Here is a 22,186-nt window from a genome sequence, read left to right as displayed (position 1 = left end):
AAATCTGGTGGAAATAGAAAAAGAGAGAAAGTGGAAGAAAGAGAGAGAAAAAAAGGAAGAAGTGAAGAAGAAAGGAAGAAGAAAGGAAGAAGAAAGGAAGAAGAAAGGAAGAAGAAAGGAAGAAGAAAGGAAGAAGAAAGGAAGAAGAAAAGAAGAAAGGAAGAGGCTGCTACTGCCCTGAGCTGGAGGAACAGATTTCACACCAACTCCAGGAGCGAAGGGCTCCTTTTCTGTGGGGTTTGTTTCTTTCTCTCCCCCCAGGATCACCTGGGCTGCCGTGTGGCTGGGGTGTGGGGGAATGTCCCAGCACGGATGGGGAGGGCAGGAAACCGGCTGCTGGGATTTGGGGAGACAAGATAAGGGGGGCACCAGGAGATTTTAACAGACTGGGCCCTGAGACCACTGAGGGCTGGAGCAGGACTAGGGGAGCTGAGCCTAAAAGTGCCTTTCTGGGGGGGGTGTCGGGGTGCTGCTCCGCAGCCAGGTCACAGCACCCTTTGAATAGTGACTGCTCCTGGGTGCTGGAATGAGCGCGAATGTGAGTGGGTGCCCAGGACGACGCTCACACCTCTTCCCTTCTCTCTGCAAAGGCACCAGCTCCCCAGTGGAGCAACCCCAAAATTCCGAGTGCTCCGTGTGGCAGCACCTTGCAAGGTGGGTTGCTGTCCCACCCGGCCTGGTGACAGGCAGGGGACACTGTCCTCACCCCACAGAGTCCACAGCAAAAAACCTGCGTGTGCTGAGAGCCTCGGGGGTGTCCCAGGCCCGGCCGGGGGCACCCCGCATGCACAGCAGCCCCGCATCCATGCATACTAAGTAAAGCAAGGAATACATAGATTTTGCCTATCTGCCGATCAAACGCGGAGATCTGCTCTGGTAAATGATGCATTAGATGCGGTGGCTGTATTTGTTGTGTGAGTTTTGAAAGGGTTCCGATAATCTGGAAGCGAGAGATAAGGAACACCATTTATTCAGCAGCACTTTGGAACCAATTTTCAACCCTGTTCAACCCCATTCTCCAGCAGCCTCCAGGAGCCCAGGAGATAAGGATTGGGCTATTCATTATCTTCACAAGGAACAAAGATTAGCTAGCAGAGATGAAAAATTACCCCTGGATAGTAATAATAAGGAAGCGAACCTGGAGAGTTGCTGAGCCTATATTCTCCCTGCTGCTGGTGCTGCTTCTTCTCTTTTTAAATTCTCTCCCTCTCTTTTTTGTTGAATCAATATTGAAAAGGTTGGTTCTATTTTTTCTTTTAAAGAAAAAAAAAAAAACCCAACACCTTCTCCACTGTCTATCATATTTTTCAATATGCAGAATATGGTTGTTACCGTGGAAGAGAGCAGAGCACGGTTCCCCCTTTCTTTCCAGACTTTCAGATGACATCTTTAGTACGAAAGCTAAACGGCAGAAGAAAACATCCTTCTCTTCCAGAGGCATGAGGGGAAAATCGACCCCCTCCACTCCCCTGGCCCCAAATGCCTCGGTGGCACCTGGGGGGTGGCGCTGGGACAGTGCGGGACAGCCGCGGTGCGCAGCCCTGAGCCTCCGCCGATCTCACCCCCCCGAGCCCCCGGCCCCGACACCCCCATCTGTCCCCGCTTGGGAAAAAATCTGCAGGCTTCAAACCCCGCTTTTCCCACAGTTTTTCTGTGTGAGCGACGGTCCCTCGGTTGGGAGTCGTTCCGTGCAGGGGCGATCCCAGGGCGCGGCTGGCGACAGCGTCTCCCTCTTCCTAGGCACAAGGGAAAAAAGAGTGGGATAGATATATGTATATATTTTAATACCGCATTCTTTTGTATTTTTTCCCCCTGCATAAATCCGGCGATGTATCTCCTCTCAGAGGATGAAGGGTAATACAGGAGGAGTAATTAAAACACTTACTTTGGAAATGGGCTGCGTGGGGCTGATAAGAATTATCTACCGCATATCAAGGACCCTTTTTCCCCCGAACCATATCACAAAGACAGACAGAAAATGCCAGCAGAATAGGATTCCCCCCTCCCTTTCCTCTGCTCACATTTTTACCTCCATTATGATGATAATTCCTCTCCCGCGAAACTTTTCTCCTTCTCTTCCTGCACCGTATTTCGTTCCCGCAGGGCCAACCCCCCCGCCCCGGGACGGTCCGGCCTTTGTCTCTCCATTAATATGGTTTTCCCGCAGCCCCGGGTTGGGGTTCTCACCTGCCCCCCAAGGAGAATCTCGGTGCGGCCCCCCCGGCGCCCACCACCCCATCCAGGGCGCTTGGCGAGGGGATCCCCCCCCAAAGCCCCGCACACACCCAGCAGGTGAGGATTGCCCAGCTGCGGCTTGGGCACGCAAACGCTTCCGAAAACATTCGTTCTGGCTGAATTTTCCCAGTGCTCTACGAGATACGTAAATTACCGCTTCTTTCCTATCTATAACAACGAGTCGTGGCGTAATATCTGCTTGTGCCTCTTCCAGCTTCACCGCTGCCTCTGTTACGTGCAGGTGCACAGCATAAAAGACTGAGTTTGGTGGAGGGAGAGGGGGGAGAAGAAACACGAGGTTATACAAAAAAAAAACCCAAGAAAAAATAAAATCCCCAAACCCCAAAACATTTCCTTCACTAGGGAGTGGAAAACAAAATTAATACGAATAGGAAAAAAATGATACGAATAATTGATGCTACAAAGCGGATCCTCCCACCCCACCTTCCTTGGGATCCGGTGGAAGAAGCGAACGGCTCGGGAGCGGTTGGGACCGCGGCTTTCCCAGCGCCTGGGATGTGACTGTGTGTGTTGTTGGTATAATATCAATTCATTTAAAATATGAAAGTCAAGTCGCGTAGACTGTGACAGCAACCGTAACAAAAGGTGCAAGCAACAGACAATGTGATGTGCTTGTACAGATATTGTAATGATGCAAATGAAGTGGAGGGGACGAGCTGCCTTATTATGTACATAAATACACAGTGGCTCGCTGTGCCATCCTTGAATGCGGGAGAGTGAGAGAGAGAAGGGGAGGGAAAGAAGGGAGAGAGGAGAAGAGAGGGAGGGAGGAAAGGGGGGAAGGAGGGAAGGGAGGGAGAAAAAAAAAAGGGCTCAGCTCGAAAACTGCTGCCAGTTTTAAGCGGCGCGCACCCCGGGCCGCCCCCTCCGCCGGGCTCCGCGCACCCACCGCCCGCACAGAGCCGCAGCTCCCGGCGCAGGCAGGCGGGGGAGGCTCCGGTGCCCCCTCCCCAGCCCGCGGAACGGCCTTAGGAGGAGGAGAACCGACTCTTTCCAGACATCGGGCGGAAAACTGAAAGAAAACCGAGGAACGGGCGAAAGGCAAGGTAAGGGGATGCGGCTGCGAGGCTCTGCGCGGCCCGGGGGCTGCGGCACCGGCACGACGGCTCCGCCACCGCAGCGCACCGGGGTGCGGGTCCCGCTGCTGAAGGGCACCGCTCGGGGCGGTTTTCCTTGGGGACAAGCTGGAAGGTTTTTAAAAAGAACCAAAAAATGCTCCCGGCGAGCCCGGACCCCCCGCGCCGCCTCCTCCCGCCCGGCCGGGGTTGTGCTGAGCGGAGGTACCGCGGGGGCTCTGACCGGAGAGTACCCGGTGCGCTCTCCGCACCGGCACCCTGCGGGGAGCGGGGCCGCCGGGCCGCCTTTGGGTTTGAGTGCTGCTTTTTTATATTCCCCCCCCCATTGTCACCGGGGTAATTATTTAAATCTCCATCTTGGAAAGTTGCATTTCACCCAGGGCGACCAGGCAGACACTTCCCGGAGACAGGGTGTACAGAGCCCCGCGCCCCCTCCCCGCAGCCACATCCTATCTCCTCGCTCCCATTGTTGGCAGATTTGGGCATTAAAAAAAAGCTGCGAGGGTTTGTTGTGGCCCGGAAAGCCGGCGGGGCCCGGCCCCGCTCCCCCTGCACCTGCCTGCCGGGGAGTCCTCCCGTCCCAGTCCCGTGCAGCAGCTTTACGGGGCTTTGCATGATTTAAAATTACCCAGGCACATCGGGGACCGGGCCGCTCCTCTCCGCGGGCTCTTTCACCCCCCTCTCTCTTTTTATTTTTTGTTGTTGTACGTGCAAAGTTCCCCTCTTTATCCTCCTTTTGCTTTGGGGTGCAGAGGCTGGAAGGCAAGGGAGAAAAAAAAAAAAGGCAGCAAGGAGAGGAGCATGCCTGGCTTTGAGGCGATTTCAATAAGAAAAGCGATTTCACTAAGGGGGGTGCGGGTTTTGGTCGCGGGGATTGTTCTTCCCCGGAGCATCTTTATAACCCCGGCCTGGTTTAAGCCCCGCGGGCGGTGCCGGTGCCGGGCGGGCGACAAGCGCGGGTCCCGGCTCGGTCCCTCCCCGGTGACTCGGTCCCTCCCCATTGAAGTTTTGCTTGTGGAGAAACAAATCAAACCTGCGGGATCGGCGTCTTTGCTCCCTCCTGCAACAGCTGCACCCGAAGTAACCTTGCGAAAATAATTAATAATAATAATAATAATAATAATAATAATAATAATAATAATAATAATAATAATAATAATAATAATAATAATAATAATAATCCATCCAGCTCCTGCGAACGAAATCTTTCCTGATAGCGCCTGAAAAAAAAAATATTGATACCTTTTTCCGGACAAAGCTGTGCGGGTGCATCCACCCCACGCGTTTTTCTTAGAGAACTTGCACAAAAGGCGTTTTTTGTGGGTAGGTTTGGGTCATTCCGGGGCTTTTCCTCCCCTTTATTTGCAGTCGAGCGAGCCGGGGGGCTGCGGGGGCACCGGGTAAATTGCGGACAAAGCGCAGGTGAGGGCGGAAGGAAAGCTGGGACCGAGAGTTCCCACGGCGGGGAAATGCCCCGCAGAAATCGGCTGCGGGATGGGGGGATGGCGAGGAAGTTTCTACAGTATTTACAAAAAAAAAATAAACAAAACCCACCACAACAACAAAAGAAACCAACCAAAACCAAAACAACCAAAACACAAGAAAGATTTAAGTCTTCCGTGATTTATTCCCTGAGTCGTCTCTTTCTTTTTCTTTTTAAATGCAGCTTAAACAGGGTCTTGTGGTTAAGAGGTAACTGTGTCATTTTATAACCCTATTAGCAGCCATTAATACGTGCTAGTAACGCAGGGCGGGAGGGCCGGGGGAAGAAGAAAAGCAAAGCAGCCCAGACCAGAGGGAGGAAAACGCCGAAAAATAATAAATTAAAAAGGCAGAAAGCGAGAACTTCCCCTCTCCAAAAAAAAAATCACTCCCACAGGAATAATAAACCCGGGGAGGGGGTGTTTTGCCAGTGCGGGCAAACCAGGGGGCGAGGGGCTCCTACCTGCGGGCGGCTGCTCCTCTACCTGCCGGGGCGGGGGGGTTGGGGCGGTCCAGCCCATAGCGGCCCTCCCAGCGCCCCCCCCCCGCTACCTTCCCCGGCCCGTCCCGGGGCTCGCAAACCTCCCGTGGGTACCGAGACCGAGCGCTTCTCTCCCTCTTTCACTGTGTTTTCACGGAGCTTTTCCTGCCTTCCCTGCTTGCGGCCGCCGCGGGTTGTAGTTCGGAGGAAAGGCGGTGGGAAGCGGGGGGAGATGCTGCACCCCGGGTCTCCGTTCACCGGGGGGGATAGAAACCCCACTCCGGGTGTGTAAATAAATGGTCTGTGTGCACGGCCGGTGGTATTTGTTTTCTGCCTTCGCCTCTGTCCGGGCATAGGTGTCAACTCCATCACATGGCGTTACTAACTGTTGCTAAAACATGTTGTCGTCTCCCCTCTCCCTTAACGATATGACATCACTTGTCAATCAAATCAAAATAACCAGTTGTGCTCCCAGATCTGGGAAAGCTCCCTTATTAAAAAAGAAGAAAAAAAGAAAAATATTGTAACGGCAATAACAAAATAAAGTTAATAAAACGGAGCACGTTGTGTCGGAAAAAAATGAAAAAGTGGGGGAGAAAGAAGGGAGAAAATAAGGAGATTTGCAAGGAGCGGGGTGAGGAGCAGGGAGATCCCGGGCCCGGGCAGACCCTCTCCCCGGAGTTTTGGCAGAAAATTGAGGGGAGAGCTGTGTAACCAGCCGTGCGCAGCGGCTGCGGAGCGGAGCTAAGCCGCTCGCCTCCAGCAGCCAGCGCAGGCTGCCGCTGTTCCCGATGGATGAATTAATTCAATTAAAAACCCCAGCCGTGCCGCCGGGGCATTTAGCGGTGGAGAGCCGCTCGCCAAACGTGGGCAGCAGGGGCGGCACACGGTGGGGGGAAAATAAAAAGTAAAATCTTGCGAGCCGGCTCTCTAGAAAATCCCCCCAGCTCAGCCACGGGAATTAAACCGCTTCCCTCAACAGAAATCGTTCATCCCTGCTGGAGGGGTCATTTATTTTGCAAAGGGAGGAGGGGTGCAAACCGCAGGATTCGGGTGCGAACAGGCGCCGGCCGCAGTGCCAGCACCCCGGCGGATTGGGGAGGGGGCAGCCGGACCCTCTGCCGAGCTGGGGGGCGGGAGCCCGGCACAAGACAGCGCGGCCGGAGCCGCCGCCGCTGCCCGTTCGCCCCCTTTTGTTTTGTTTCGCCTGCCGGCCCCCGGGTAACCCGAGCCGGGGGCTTCAGGGAGCCCCGGCCGGGCAGCGCCGGGGTCTGCCTCGCCATAAATCAAGCCGCCTGATTAATCTTTACAATTTGTCTTTTAAAACAAACACGAACGAATTATCAGCTCGTTAACTGCGATTTTATCACCTGCCTAAAACAAACAGCCCACCCCGCTTCCCCCCCCACCACCAAAAAAAAAAAGAGAAAAAAAAAATCGCGGCTCCGTGCTGATGGCAGGCGAGCAATAATTAAAACATCCATATCAATTAATAAGGGCGTAGCGAGGCGCTGGGTTTCGCCGGAGCCGGCGGGGCCGGGGCGATCCCGGCTGGGGACGGACCCCCCGGGCACGGTGCGCTCCGGGCCGGCAGCTCGGGGCTGCGGGTAGAGCGAGGCGCTGGGAACCTACCTGCAAACGCCTGCGTTTATTTTATATTTTTCCCTTCTTTCAAAAATATAAGAACAAAAAAAATCCGTTTTGGGATGTTATTTGTGTGCCTTTGGTGCTGGTTTTGGTGCATGTCTCGCTTCAGGCGCGGAGGGAGAAACCGGATTTTTAGAAAGCTCGCTCGGTTCTCTGCTTTTTAACTTTTTTTGTTTCTTTTTTCCATTTTGTTTTGATTCCCTTTCCTCCCTGGCACCTCCGGCCTAAGGCGCCCGCGTACGCTCCGCCGCGGGCAGGCAGCTCCGCAGCGCGGGGGGCACTTGCCCTCCCCGGCCCCGGCCCCTCTCCCACCAAGCCCGGCCCAACGCCTGTTCCCGGCTTGCCCGGGCCACCCAGCCCGGCCCGGGAGAAGCCGCCTCCACCGCCCCTTCCGCGCCCGGCAGCCGACGGAGAAGCTGCCTCCGGGCCTCCGCTTGCGACCCCCCGGCGGCAGGAGGGGCCGAGGGGCGCCGCGCTCCGGGCGTCGCCGCGCAGCCCCGAGGGCAGGGGCGGGGGGGCGGGTTGCCAACCAGAGCTTGGGGTGCAGGAGGAAAGGATGCACGGAGGGGGAGAGCAATGCCGGCTCCCCCTGCCCCAGCCTCCGGCGGCCCCATCCCGGCCCCCACTTCCCCGTCCCCCCGGGCTGCGCTGTGGGTCCCCCCGGGGAGCTGCTGCGCCGGGGGTCCTCTGGGGGGACGTTTGTGGGGTACAACGGGTAGTAGTGGAGGAACAGTTAGGGAGGGAGCCCCGTGTCGCTTCGGCCAGACGGGCTCCGCGGCGAGGAAAGGGAGTTTTATTATTATTACCGTCATTATTATTATTATTATTGTTATTATTTTTTAAAAAAAGGTTCATTTCCTGGCGAATTTGGCAGTGGCGTGTGACGTCAGAGCCCCGGCGTCGTAGTGACTGGGGCGGCCGGGCCGGGGGAGGCCGCTCCGGCTCCCAGCCCCCCGCGCTGCCCGCCGGGGGGCGGCCCTGGGGGCAGCGCCGAGCGGGGCGGCGGCGGGGGCAGCAGCGGCAGCGGCATCCTCAGGGTCGCCCCGCTCCCCGCGCCAGCATCACCCCCCCAGAGCCCGGCACAGCCCGCACGGCACCGACCGGCTCCCGCGTCCCTCGTCCCGGCCGCGCCGTCGGGCCGGAGCCGCGGCCGCTGCCCGGCGGGCGAAGGGGCCGTTCTGTGTCACCCCCTGCCCCGCTCCCCGGGCGGGGGACGGTTTGCTCGCCCTGCATCCCTGCTCGGGAGGTTTGAGGGGCTGCTACGAGCGTTTCCGTTTTCCCCCGAAAGCAGCGGCTGAGGAATGGGAGGGGAGCGCCAGGGAAACGAGATCTGCAGCAGCGCCCGGCCGCGCTCTGGGGGGTTGATTGTGACTTTCCCATTATTATTCTTTTCCGCCCCAAAACCAGACAGGTTTGGTACTTTCTGGTGTAGCGGAGACCAACCCGGGCCCTGGCCATACCCGACTCGTGCTGCGCTACAAGCTCCGCAGCAAACGCCTGTTGATTCGGGCTGTGCCTCTCCTCCCCGGCCCAAAGCACACAATTAATTGCAAACATTAAAACTGTTTAAAAAAAATTGGGAGAAGGAATTAAAATCGGGGTTGCTGCTGCAGCCGGTCCCCAAGCGCCCTTCGGCCCCGGCCCGGTTGGGCTCCCCGGGCCTGGCCGTGCTCTGCCGCAGCCACAAGCAAAGCCCATCCCCGGCCCGGTCCCAGCGCTGCAGGCCGGGGAGCCGGGCAGGATCCCACCCTGCCCCGCAGCCCGCCCGGTGTGGCCCCGCTGCCCGGGCCCTCCTCGCCGTACCGGCTCCCCGGGCTGGCGCAAAGCCTCGCATTTATTTCTTCTTTATTTTTTTTTCCCTATTCAGCCAGTTATTTCAAACCACCGTAATGGGAACGACCACGCTGGGGTTTGTCCTGCTCCCGGCTGCGCTCTGCTGTGCCTGATTTAGGGGATTTTAATGTATTTATCTCCCCGGTGCCGATTTCCAATCCCCCAGCCCCGGGCATCCCGGCGGCGCCGCTGGCAGCGCCCGACGGACCCGGCCCCATCGCCGAGCCCTTCCCGCACTCCATCCTCGCTCACCCCCCCCCCCGCACACCCCGGCGGGACCCCCCTATTTTGCCGTCCCCGCCCCGCAGGGGCGTGCAGAGCCCGGGCGGGGAAAGCCCCCACGGCGCTGCCGGGCGAAGATGCTGCGGGCGGGGGCAGAGGGGCGGAGGAGGGGGGGGGTCTGCGCCGCGCTCCCCCCCGCCCCGGGCCGGCTCCGTTTGGGGCCGGGGGTGCGGTTGGGGGCGGTGTGGGGCGGCGGGATTGGCTGGCCCGGCCGCCGGCCCTGCGCGCCCCGGCCCGTCTGCGGCGCCGCGGCCAGCTGGCGCCAGCGCTCATATAGGATGCGCGGGGATGGGACCGAGCCGGCCAGAGCAGCGGCTTTGCCATCTGAGTAACACCCTCCATCCAGCCTCCTCTCCTCCTGCCGCGCTCGCTTTGCTCCCCCCCCCCCCGCATTTTTTTTTTCATTTTCTTCCCCCCCCCCCCCCGCTTTCTCCCCTTCTTCGCGGCGCTCGCATCCTCCAAGGCATCCATCAGCACCCACCCGCGGAGCACCCTGCCTCCCGCGCCGGGTAAGTGTGGGGCGCGGGGAGGAGGGGGCGCCGCGCCGCTGCCAGGGCGCACTCCCTGCTTTCGCTAAACACCCTTCTCTCCCCCCTCTTCTGCTTCTCTCCCCTCCCTTTTCTCCTCTCCTTTTGTGTCAGTCGGAGTTTTTGCTAGAATTACGCTATATTAGATCGGCCGTTCTTCCTTTTTTTACCCCGCTTTTGAAGCCAGCTGGAAAAACTCCTGTTGACGTTTGTAGCGAGAGCGGGGGGAAAAAAGAAAAAGGAAGCTTTTTGCCACTTTTTTCCTCTTTTTTTTTTTTTTTTTGGTAAAGAGTTTGAAATGGGATCTCTGTTTATTTTGTGGGGCAATGAGCAGGGGGGGCGCAAGGCCAGGACTTTAGAGGAGAGGATATTTTTGGAAGGGGGGAGGGGCTCTGCTTCCCCCTCCCCATCCATTGACTTCAGGGCAAACAAGCCGGTCGGGAGCCGGGCAGCGCACCCGGGGGTGCGGAGCCGCTAACCCGCCCGTCTCTCCCTACAGGTGCTGCCCCGGCGCTTCCCCGGACCTGCCGCCGCCGCCCGCCTGTTGACAGAGGGACACGCTGACTTCGGGGGTCCTCCCCCACCCTTCCGAGGGCGCACCCCGCTCACCCGGCGGTTTTCTCTCTAAGAAAAGCCACCCCATCTACTAAGACCCACCGGCAGCGCCAAAAGCCACCACCCGCCCCCCCAAGCAGCACCACCCTCCCCCACCGAGCGCCGCTCGCTCCTGGTCCGGGGCGGGTGGGAGGGGAGCCCCGAGGCCATGGAGGTGGCCACCGACCAGCCTCGTTGGATGGCCCACCACGCCGTGCTCAACGGGCAGCACCCCGAGAGCCACCATCCCGGACTGGCTCACAACTACATGGAACCAGCGCAGCTCCTACCTCCGGATGAAGTCGACGTCTTCTTCAACCACCTGGATTCCCAGGGCAATCCCTACTACGCCAATTCCGCCCATGCCCGGGCCAGGGTCTCCTACAGCCAGGCACACGGTAAATCAGCACCCGCTGCTCTCCTTTGCACCCCCGGCCCCTTCCCCACCCGCCTCTGCTCCCCGGCCCCTTCGTTCGGGCCGCGGGTGTCCTACATGGAGGCGAAGAGTTTCGCTTGGTGTGTCGGAGCCAGGAGGAAAGGAGATCTAAGAAAACAGGATAGAAAGGGAGGCACGGGTGGATTTTTAACCCTAGAGATAACCAAGGACTGGCGGAGGGGAGGGAAAGAAAGGGGGGAGGTGAGAGAGGAAGGGGAAATAGTGTGTGCACAGGCTAAAACTTCTCAGACACGGCTGCTTCCCGGATGCAAAATAGAAACCGATTCAAATCGGCGATGGATTTTCTTTAGGGGTGTTTTGAGGAGCCAGACAGAGCACATTACGGCTGCTCGGAAGACAGAGCAGAAATGGGTTTGCTGTTTATTCCCCAGGGTGGGGCGGGAGGCATGGGGGGGCCTTTGCTACTGCCCCGGGTGGCTGGGTTCCCCCCCTGCTGCCCATGGCTCTTACGGGGCTGGCTGGTATCTCCCTCGGCGGTGCCGGGGTGAAGGGGCCGCTGTGCCAGTCTGGCTGCCCTTCCCCGGGTTGTGAAATCTCTCACCATGCCCGGCTCCCCTCCGGCTGCCCGCAGACTGGGAAGCTGGGGGACTTCCCAGAGCTGCTTCGGGCTGAGCTGCCTCATGCTGATCCCAAACGCTCTTGTGTTCCTACAGCCCGCCTGACCGGGAGTCAAATGTGCCGGCCTCATCTTATCCACAGCCCCGGGATCCCTTGGCTGGACAGCAGCAAGGCGGCACTGTCTGCCCATCACCACAACCCCTGGACCGTCAACCCCTTCACCAAGACCCCCCTGCACCCCTCGGCGGCGGGAGCGCCCGGGGCCATCTCGGTGTACCCAGGCAGCAGCACGTCCAGCACCGCCTCTGTGTCATCGCTCACCCCGGCCTCGCACTCTGGCTCCCACCTCTTTGGTTTCCCCCCGACCCCTCCCAAGGAAGTGTCTCCAGACCCCAACTCCACCAGCGCTGCCTCCCCTTCATCCTCTGCTGGAGCCCGGCAGGAGGACAAAGACAGCATCAAGTACCAAGTGTCGCTGTCAGAGGGGATGAAGATGGAGAGCGCCAGCCCGCTCAGAAGCAGCCTCACCAGCATGGGGGCTCAGCCCTCTACCCACCACCCCATCCCCACCTACCCCTCCTACGTGCCGGCCGCCCACGACTACAGCAGCAGCCTCTTCCACCCCGGCAGCTTCCTGGGGGGCCCCGCGTCCAGCTTCACCCCTAAGCCACGAAGCAAGGCCAGATCCTGTTCGGGTGAGTGTTGCACCCCGCGACCTGTCCCATCGCGCACCGGCCACGTCCCCGGGGTGGAAGGGCTGAGGTGGGGGGTGCGTGTGTGCCGCGGTTGGCTTTGCTGGCTCTTTGGGGGTGAGGATGCAGGCTGCTGTGAGCTGGGTGCTTGTGGCAGCTCTCTTGGGGACAGGGCGGCAAGTGACGGCTTGGTCCCACTTTTCTGGGGTTTTAAACTAGAGGATGGAGCTCGCACCTGGCTGCTGTGGGTGCCAACACATCCTTAGCGGCTGCTGATCCGCCGGGCACCGGCCCCAGGGCACTCAGATGGGGCCGAGGGACGTGGGGACCGGTGCAGGATCGAGCTGTACAAAGAGGGATTTACATGAGGAAAAAAAGTTTCCCTTGGAGAGAAAAAGCTGCCCTTGGCCACCTAGAGGGGCTCAAGCCCGACCCTGCTCCCCAAGTCAGGAAAAACCCCCATGGCTTCCACGCAGAGCCGTCCTAGCGATAGGTGTTTCTCCCTCGATCATTTCCCGGCTCTCCGTTAATACGAACCCAGGCCCCGGCGCAGGATGAAAGCGAAACTCACCCGGCCGGGCCGCTGCACATCGCAAAGGGCCTTATTTCCTTCACGTTTTACAGGAGCAAAAGTTCAAATACAGTTTACATACCAGTGTGAAAGCCTAAGGTGTCCAGTCGTCACTAACTTCAGCCTAAATTTAACTAGAAAATGCTCCTTTTTTTTTTTTTTTCCCTCCCTTAACTAGACATATCTGTTTCCAAACGACTGACTGCAGACCCTTTCTGTACTCACGACCCATCCTTGCGTTGCTTCAGAAAAGCGCGGTCCTAAATCGGCGAATTAGGTGATGGGCGAAGTTTTGATGCCATTTTGAAATCACTCTAATCGTGCAGCTAGACAGACAAATTAAGACAATTCGTGTAATTCTACCAACCTTCCTGGTTTAACATCCTCAGCCAGGGAAGGAAATGAAACACGGTATATTGAGATTGAATTTAGATAGCCCTTGAAAAATAAATGGCTGTATATGGTTTTGTGTGTGTATTCTTATCTATCACAGCACATCTATGCTAATGAATGCACCGCATGCATTTATTTTTAAAGCAGACAATAATTTAGAAATGCGATCTCTTACGAGTTTTGCAACAAAAATATCAGCTATTGTACAAGCTCATCAGCTCTGTTTCAAATGGCTCCTCCGAGGGGAAAAACACTCCCTCTGCCATTATTTAAATACAGTTGCCATTATGTATATGTACTTTTCAGTAGTACAGAGAATAGTAAGTCAAGGCAATTAGCAGCCCGAGCCTCCCGAGTTTGGAAACAGATTCAAGACCCAGGTCTCTGAAGTTAAAGGGATCTAAAGCACTTTTTAATTGACGTCCTGAGTTGCCGATGATTTTATTCAAGGGGGAAGTAAGAAGCTTTTGTTTTGTTGTGTTTGATGGGTGATTTTTATTTTCTGTAAGGGAGCCCCCTGTGCAAGGAACTGGGGAAAGTTCGTGACCACTCAGTGTTTTTGTAGGAAAACTAAGACTCACGACACGGCGACTCCTGCAGCTTCCTGCCCTAGGAGGGACAAAAGCTCCAAATGCAGCGCCGAGAGCTCCCCTCATTTTTCACTGTAGACTGTGTTGTTTAAAAGCCACCCACTCCCTAGATTAAAGGAGACACAAGCCCCGCTGAACTCAACGTGGCCTGCTGCAGTTATTAGCAAAAAAGAATTTCCTCTCCAGCTAAATACTGTAGGATTTGCATAAACTATATTAAGAGAGATTTCTATATTAAGCAGACCTGCCCTCGAACCATCGGAGGAAAATGAACTTTTAGCAGAGGGCTTTCTGAGGCACAAACAGATATCTAGGAGTTACATGCTGGGGTTTAATAGAACCATTCTACAATGCCCTGTTTCCCACATTGGGCCACTAGAACTAATAATGAAGCAGTCATAAGCTAAACTGCTCCCTACCAAATCCAAACTGTATTGTTGTAAAATCACAGAAACAGAAAAGAACTCCAAGCCTGTTTTTAGCAGTGATTTCCAGAGAGCTTGCTGAAACCGAACTTCCTCAAAGATCAGCATTAACAGTGTTTTTTCTGCCTTAAGAACAGAAATCATAATTGAGCCTTTGGCATTCTGTATCCATTCCCAGGCTGCTCTGCTTTATTTTCTCATCCCGTAGCATTTGCAACAAAAAGAAAGCACAGAGCGGGAGGTCTTTCGGCTTAGATTTAATTCTAGAAAGCCCCTTCCTTTGACTCTCTCTTCAGCGTTTTGTGTGTTCGCAGGTGTGTGTTGGTGTGTGTGTATTTGTGACGGGAGAACACAGGATCAAACCCTCGGAGAGCAATAGATACGGCAGCGGTGCCCGGCGCAGATTAAGGGAGTTCTCGTTATTGAAATGACAACTTCCATCTGACACAATAAGAGTGTCACTCTTTCTCACCTTGCAGAGAGAGCTGCCTATTTGTGATCGTGACATAAAATAACTCACCGGAGTCCGGGCGTTTGCGGAACGCTGAGCTCCTTGCTGCATGTGCTGTAGATGTCACTGCTGTCTGACTGTGCTTGAATTAACACACTGTTTTGACTTCTGGAAAATGCCTAAAGGACAATGCAAAAAGCTTTTGTGAATTTGTTTTTAAAGAAAGAAATCCGGTTTCTTCGTGTTTCCATTTAGAAGGCAGAGAGTGTGTGAACTGCGGAGCAACTGCCACCCCTCTCTGGAGAAGAGACGGCACCGGGCATTACCTGTGTAACGCCTGCGGGCTCTACCACAAAATGAACGGTCAAAACCGACCTCTCATTAAACCGAAACGAAGGCTGGTAGGTGTCTCTGCTTCTCCTGGCTTTGGGGATAAATTAGGCAAAGGGACCACACGCAGGCACAAGTCAAAGTGTCTCATCCTCGCCCAGCCCGGCGTGGGGGGGTCAGTCACAGCGGGGTCACCGCTGCGCCGCGGGGCAGGTCCCCCCCGTCCCCTGCGCCCCCCGGCACGGACCCCTCCGTCCCCAGCCTCCCCGCCGCTCGCAATACACGCGGGGTATCGTGTGTCCGTCTCCCCGTTTATCCTCGGCTGACAGCTTTTAATTTAATTCCTCATTTATTTGGCCTCTCGGGAGGTTTTTGGGCACGTACCGGGAGCGAAAGGGTTATGAGAGCCAATGTCCTCCACCGTGCGCTAACAAAAAAAGTTCCAGCTCCAAAAAGCAAAACAAATCAGATGAGTCAAAGCTACTGCTCCCTACTTAATAATTATTTGTATAAAAGCCATGAAGTAATTTTCGCTCTTATATTCTCTGGCAATATTAATATTGGTTCCCTCCCCAGACAATCCCCTACTGTTTTTTTAAAAAAATCCTATTATTTTTCCATGGAGTCACCTATACTTTGTATTTTCATTTGAGTGATTTTAAAAAAAAAGTCCTTTCTAAGCTCCTGGTAGTAGTTTCCTATCCGGATATCTGTACGTTAAAGATAAGGAAACCTTGTGTATCTGTTTCCTGACTCTAAAAGCTTTAGAGAGTTTCTATAGGCAAGCCTTGCCAGTTGTGCTTGCTGTTTTGAAATTTCTAATACACTCTACTCCACAAATAATGCGTAAAATGCTAAGAATAATAAATATATTTTTTTGGAGCTTTGTGATTTATGGTGCCTAAGTCTCTCAGCTATTCGTGGGCACATTTCAATGAGGTTTGGAGAGCAGAAAATTGGCATTACTGCTCCAACACTGGGATGGGATACAGAAGATTTCTGTCGTGAGTCAGAATTTCAACTATGCGAGCTTCTTAATGACTCGCCTTCTAAAGTGACTGACATATAGAAAAATGTTAAGACAACAGTGAAACATTATCGTCTCGGAGGCTCAAGTGCTTTCCAGCCTGAATGGGACAGGCCACAGAGTTAAGCAGCAGAGCCGAGTATCACTAAAGCCATCTCAAATATGCAAACATGGGTTTCCACCTTCCCCTGTGTTAGGAGACTCTTACACTCCGCTCCCCGCGAGAGGTTTTGGGGGCACTGGAGAGGTTTTCTTGCAGTTTAGTTGTTTCAATGTTTTGTTTTTAACTGATTTACAGCTTTGTTTATTGCCCCTTTTTTTTTTTTCCACTGTAGTTTGTTTGGCCATCTTTGGGAACTCGTTCATCTGACATGCAATAGCAAAGCAATCATATTAATAATGTCAGTGCTTGGAAGTCTGGCATTAATTGTGTTTGGGTTGCATGAGTGTACTTGCGGTAGGGGGTACCCCCTCTTTCTGCCTTTGGCCTCATCTCACAGGCGAGTAAGAGACTGGAATATATGAGTCTCCCAGGGCCTGATTCTTGCCTTAAGCTGCCGAGTTGTCCATCAGCTTTGGGAAAGTTACAGAGGGCCAGGGCGTAAATCGGGAGCGAGCGCGAACAGAACCCGCTGCTCCTCTTTAGCTCAGTCCGAGCGGCACCGGCACCCGGCAGAGCAGGGAATGAAATAAAGCGCTTGTCCGGGAAACCCACCCCAGGACTGTTCGCCGCGATTCTGAGCTTTGCTGCTGCTTCACCCAATGCCTCTCAGTGGCTTAATTGCAAAAATATCCAGGGAGCAAGGCCGCGGGGAAATCACCACCACTGATACGCGTTAAAAAGTAAACTCTGCTAATTTAAGGAAAGAAAATATTGAGTCCTCAGCATTAATCCAATTGCAGAGAAATGGGTTGTATTTTGACCACTTCCAGAGGCAGGGCTGAAGCTTTCCAATACAAAATTATTTCCCAAAATACGGGGTGCACTTAGTCCCTCCGTAACACTTTATACGATCGCGTGCTCGCACAAAGAGCGTATTATTGTAGGGTCTGCTAGACAAGGGCCCATCCAGAAATTACTGGCTGCCTGCTGCTCTACTTTTCCTGTTCTTGTTTTGGGAGGTGGGTGAATGTTTGGGCATTTTTCTTTCCCCCCACCTCGGTTTCAGCAGAACAATAGTTTAAGTAAGGATGGTGGATTTTTTGGTGTGTGCTTTCTTTATGAAGACGGTTGTTTGAGGGCTTGTCAGCCAAGGCACTGAGCAGGGACAGAGGCGGCAGACGGGTCAGTGGAATCATTGCTGCAAGGCATGAAATTTGGTTTGCTAAATATTTAAAGAAAGTTGGAGCCGGTTTTGTTTTCTCCCTTTCACTTGTAAATGGAAACTGAATTTTCAGTGATGGCTCTGATAAATACTGCACCCAGTTAAGTAATGCGGTTGGTTTTCTTTTGTGTCCATCTTTAAAGGGCCAGAGTAGGGGGAAAAAAATCACATTCTTTAGGATCATTCCTCTTTTCAAACCCAGTCCCAACATCGGCACAAATGAAATTGGTCATTTAAGACACAAGAATTAAAAAGGAGGCAAATGCATTTTCACGACGCATCCTAGAATCCTGCAAAGGGAAGACCTGACCAAATCGGATGTCGTTTTCTCCTCTGAAATGTTTGTTTGTGGAGTTAGAGATGCATTGTTTCTCTCCTTATGTCCCCTGCACACACGGGGTGCCGTGGGGCTGGAGCTGCCGCCCGCATAGGAGAACATTGAATTTAAACCAAACCCAAACAGCCACAAGACATAAACCGGACAGATTTCCTTCAGCCCTCATGCTCTGTAAAAATCATAGTAACTAGTTCTACCCAACCTAAATATTCAGCCCGACTTGACCTTTCTCATGATCTCCCTCCTCCTGCCAATACATTCAATTTTTTGGTTTTATTTTCTGTATTTTTGGTTAGTCAGCGGCACGGAGAGCGGGGACTTGTTGTGCCAACTGTCAGACAACCACCACGACCTTATGGCGACGTAACGCAAACGGGGACCCAGTTTGTAACGCCTGCGGACTCTACTATAAATTGCACAATGTGAGTATTTACTCATCTCATGTGTCGCTGCTTGCCTGGCTGGGCTTGATGTCTTAACTGCACGGTATACACTGGGCTTTTATTGCTTTCAGGGTTTTGGTTGTTGTTTTATTCCTTCCCCCGTCTCTAAGGTTCCCCTGGGAAGTGACAGCCATTCTTTGTCAGCATAGTGATGCTAAGTTCAGTGACATTACAATGTATTAGCTTGGCTTCTAACGCTTGGGCAAATCAGGCAAAACAGAACCACCACACTTGTTTGTTGGCTTTTTTAAACTGAGCATGTTTTGTGTGTTATTTCCCTCCAGAAACACAGAGGCCGTTTGGAATGGGCTCTGTGCAAAAATTAATCCCGATGGGGCATCTTCACTTTGATTTTGTTTAAAAAGAATTATATCTAAGGCTTTGTCTTATTTTATATATATATATATATACATAAATACATATTTTAAGAAATTAATGCTAACCAGGAATCACTTGATATGTTGGAACATCATTTAAATTCTAAGTAACGGAGGTTACTGGTACAAGATTGCTCATGTCTAAGGACTGAATTTGGGTCAACATGTGCCTTCTAGTTTGATCTCTTCTATTAGGAAACGAACAAGGACTGAGGGTAAGCCTACAGGAAAGAGAGTCATCAGCTGCCAAATTCAGTTCAATTTGTTTTTCATGTCTAGGGCTTTTTTTGTGTGTGTGGTTTTGTTAAACAAATCAATATAAACAAGTTCTGCAGAGAGAAACACCATTTTTTTTTTGGCCAGAAAAAGGTCTCCATCCAGGAAAAACACATGGGGGCTGTCCAAATATTTTCATTTTTGCACAATAAGGTCATTTTGTCTGCATGAGCCTGATTTTCTCATTTCTTGCAGGTGAACAGGCCTCTGACCATGAAAAAGGAAGGAATTCAGACCAGGAATAGGAAAATGTCCAACAAATCAAAGAAAAGCAAGAAGGGCTCCGAGTGTTTTGAGGAACTGTCCAAGTGCATGCAGGAGAAATCGTCCCCGTTCAGCGCCGCCGCCCTCGCCAGCCACATGGCGCCCATGGGGCATTTGCCACCGTTCAGCCACTCCGGACACATCCTACCGACGCCCACCCCCATCCACCCGTCCTCCAGCATCTCATTCGGACACCCGCACCCGTCCAGCATGGTCACGGCCATGGGATAAAACCCGGCGAGAGAACCCCCCCGAGGTGAAGAACGCGGGGCTTTGCCTAAGACGACACCCAAGTAAGAAAATGTTCTGCCAGGAGGAGAATGTAGGGATGGCGAAAGGGGATCTTTGCTCCCGTGTGGTTTAACTCTTAACGCTGGACCTAAAAACCTCGCAAATTGACCCATCGGTCTTCTGCAGAAACGTGTAGTGGTGCCTGTAATGCACTTTGCCCCCTCAGGTATAAGGAAAAAAAAGAACTCACCTGTTCGATACTTAATGGTCCAGCAGGAAGGAAAAGGTGGCAGAAGCTGAAGGAAAAGGCTCGGAACTGGCTTTCCTTTCTCTCTTTGTTATTACTGTGAATATTGTAAAGAGATATAAGCAGCTTCCCAGGATGGAATCGGCTCACTGGAAGCCAGACATGCTGGATTTCTATCGTGGACTTTGTTTGGGATGGGGAAAAAAGGATTAAAAAAAGGACATCTTTATAAAACCGTAATTTTTAAACATGAAATCAAACACAAAGTCATATTTATTTTGCTCTTGTTTTCCACAAAAAGCCGCAACCCCTCTGATTACATGTTTTTGTGCTGTTGTTTGCAATGGCTACACCCTGTAAGAAAACCTGCCTTCGAAACAAGGGGAGGGGGGGGGGCATATCCAGCAGCCCCCTTGGTATGACAGATAGATGGAGCTAATCCAAAATAACTGCTAGGAAGGGGGAAAAGATTTGGGGGGGGTAGAACAAAGCAAAAATGTTGCCGTAATCAGGATTTTAATGCGCCCAAGACGGTGATTATTTTGCCGTAATTTCTTCATTCTTTTTCCCCTAACATGAAAGGTTTATTTAAAAAAAATAGCTTCCCCCCCCCTCCACCAGCTACTTTATTTCTCAAAACAGCCCGATCAGACAAAATGTTGGGGCAAAACAAACCTCTTGGGAAGCAAATCCTGTGCTGGCGAGAGGGGTGAGATACACGCGTTGACCAAACTGTCGCAGCTGACTTGAGCACAGCAAAAAACCGTCGCATCGCAGGGCATAAAAACCATCCAGCTCGCAGCCTTTGGAGGTTGAAGCATTTTTGTTGTGTTGTGTTTGCAGCTGTCGCTTAAAAATGCAGCTGAGCTGCTTGGGTAAACTCACAGCGGCCGGGACCCCGTGGACGGGACCAAGGGCAGGAAGATGAAGTTGAGATCACTGGAGGGGGGGAAAGAGAGAGAGACAATCACTTCTGAGCTTCACACATCCCTCAGATCCCAGACGCGGCGACAGCTGATGAGGCGAGGGAAAGCATCATTCCAAAGGGAACGGCCCTTTTCCGGAGCGTATTTTATACAAAAAAAAGAAATAAAAATTAAAAAAAATAATTAAATCTCCCATTATTAAACTATAATGTACGTAAATGAGCGCAAACAAAGCTATTACCAATGTGAAGTGTATTCTATTGATTGTTATGATCCGATGCCTCTCGTGAACACAAGCTCCAGTATAACATACAATGTACATATTTAGCTATACTTCTGATGAAAATGCCCCAATGAACAGAGGGGTTTGATAATGTAAACCACGTTAAGCTTAACTCTGTGACAAGCTTCTTATTTTTTAACTTTTTTTTTTTTGTTGTTGTTGTTGGGGTTTTTCTATGTTATTTGTTTTTGGATCAAGCCAATTGTCTCTTTACTGCAAAAGTCCCGCTCTAATGAAAAAACACAATGAAACAAATTGAATGGATGTATATTAATTTTTGTTCTAAACGTGTAATTCCAATATTCAATAATGAATTAAGAACCAAGCAGCCATGAAAATCCCGCTCTCCTCCTTTTTCTGGTCTGCACGGGCATATAGCTGCACTTTGTAAAGAAGCGGAAATAAACGGGAAGCTAAATTGGTTGGGAGAAATAATAAGAGTTTTTAATCTACTGAGGTTAAAAAATTGGGTCTTTTTTACTTTTTACCTTTCACAATGGTACAGTTGTACATTATTTGTACCCAACTCAAATTTCCGTAGGATTTGGGCAGGGGCGGGAAGGGACGTGGGTGGCACACAGGGATTACTGATACAGTTGACAAAGTGCAATATATCGTCAGTCACTGCAGCATAGACAACGGCAGTCGAGATTTAAATTATTTTGTACTTGTATCAGCATAAAAAATAAAATTCTGCAGTATTTTCTGTTTTTATTATAATTTTTTTATTTCGCTTATTTTTTGGATTAGTGAACTAAGTTATTGTTAATTATGTACAACATGTTTATATATTGTCTGTAAAAAGTGTATGCTCTCCTCATATTCCTTCAAGGTGAATATTGCTAAGAATAATAAAATACCTTTTTTGTGAAAGTACCTGTGCCCAGTTTCATGTCACAACGGCTGCTTTTCATAGGGAGAAAGGAAAAATTACCATCATTGTTGCCAGCAGAATTATTAGCTTAAACTTTATGCAGAGCCGCCTATTGATATTTCAATACCTACCTATATAGGTACCTCAGTACCTATTTGTACCTACCAGGGTAGGACAAAACAAGTAGTTGGTGAGTGATTTAGTATAAAAAGCACAGGTACAAAAGCTCATTCTCCGGTGCCGTTTTGGGGTGACGAGGTCGCGCAGTTAAATGCGCTGAAGTTTCTAAACCAGGTTAAAAATCTACGGCAGCAGCCGCGTTGCAGATGATGAAGCGCTGTTTTTCTCTAGGCTTTTGGTGTTGTTTTAAAAGTGTTTGGAGAGATACTTTTCAATTAAAAACAAGGTTTAAAACACGGCTAAGCGGGGTTTCAAGGCAGGGCCCGTGTGAGACGGGGCAAAGTTCTCCAGGTTCTTGTGCTGCCGTCAACCTGGGAACCCGTTTCTTACCATTTGGCATCATCCGCGGGCTGAAGGGAGCGATGGGGGTGACCCAGAGCTGCTCGGGGGGATGTGGGGTGCAGCAGTGGGTGCTCACCGGGCAGTTCACCCGTGGCCAGAACTTTGCGTCTGTTTTCATCACACGGCCGAGCGTGACCCACGCAAGGAACTCCTCAGGGCTTTACAAAGCAAAGCGAAGCCTTGCAAAGTCCCTCTTCCGTGTGTGGGGCTGAGCACTGGTGCTATTAAAACAATATTTTCAAGAAAACTGCTCATGAACTTTGGGTTTCCCCCCCCCCACCCCGGGGAGCTGCGTCTCACTTCTGTGGAAGCCGACTTGGGGATAACTCTTTACTCATTAAGAAAAAAAATAACCTGAGTTCCTTTTTCAGCATGTGTGTGCAAATTCCAGCCCTTTCTGCCACTGCTT

The 22,186-nt window shown here is 52.3% G+C and overlaps 1 protein-coding gene and 1 long non-coding RNA gene across 5 annotated transcripts; one reads left to right on the top strand and one right to left on the bottom strand.

Annotated features, from left to right (window-relative positions):
• Positions 1 to 1,597: 1,597 nt before the first annotated feature.
• LOC309443140 lies at positions 1,598 to 10,779 on the bottom strand. Of its 2 annotated transcripts, none has more exons than XR_014184739.1 (3): positions 10,672 to 10,779; positions 10,469 to 10,559; positions 1,598 to 1,736 (listed from the first exon to the last, which is right to left on the bottom strand). It is a non-coding gene; the product is annotated as an uncharacterized lncRNA (long non-coding RNA). The 2 variants fall into 2 exon arrangements; XR_014184740.1 differs by lacking the exon at positions 1,598 to 1,736 and adding an exon at positions 9,576 to 10,208.
• GATA2 (GATA binding protein 2) lies at positions 10,215 to 21,254 on the top strand. 3 transcript variants are annotated; one of them, XM_082059847.1, is made up of 5 exons: positions 10,215 to 10,576; positions 11,289 to 11,888; positions 14,571 to 14,716; positions 17,631 to 17,756; positions 18,626 to 21,254. In XM_082059847.1, the coding sequence occupies exons 1-5, from the start codon at positions 10,348 to 10,350 to the stop codon at positions 18,923 to 18,925; spliced, it is 1,401 nt and encodes a 466-aa protein (XP_081915973.1). In that variant the 5' UTR covers positions 10,215 to 10,347; the 3' UTR covers positions 18,926 to 21,254. The 3 variants fall into 3 exon arrangements, with proteins under 3 accessions (XP_081915973.1, XP_081915972.1, XP_081915974.1); XM_082059846.1 differs by having other exon boundaries at positions 14,538 to 14,716; XM_082059848.1 differs by lacking the exon at positions 10,215 to 10,576 and adding an exon at positions 10,837 to 10,986 and having other exon boundaries at positions 14,538 to 14,716.
• Positions 21,255 to 22,186: the final 932 nt, after the last annotated feature.

The sequence above is a fragment of the Streptopelia decaocto genome (genome assembly GCF_964273445.1).
Source record: "Streptopelia decaocto genome assembly, chromosome: 8".
Classification (NCBI taxonomy): domain Eukaryota; kingdom Metazoa; phylum Chordata; class Aves; order Columbiformes; family Columbidae; genus Streptopelia; species Streptopelia decaocto.
This window is presented reverse-complemented; position numbering and strand designations above follow the sequence as displayed.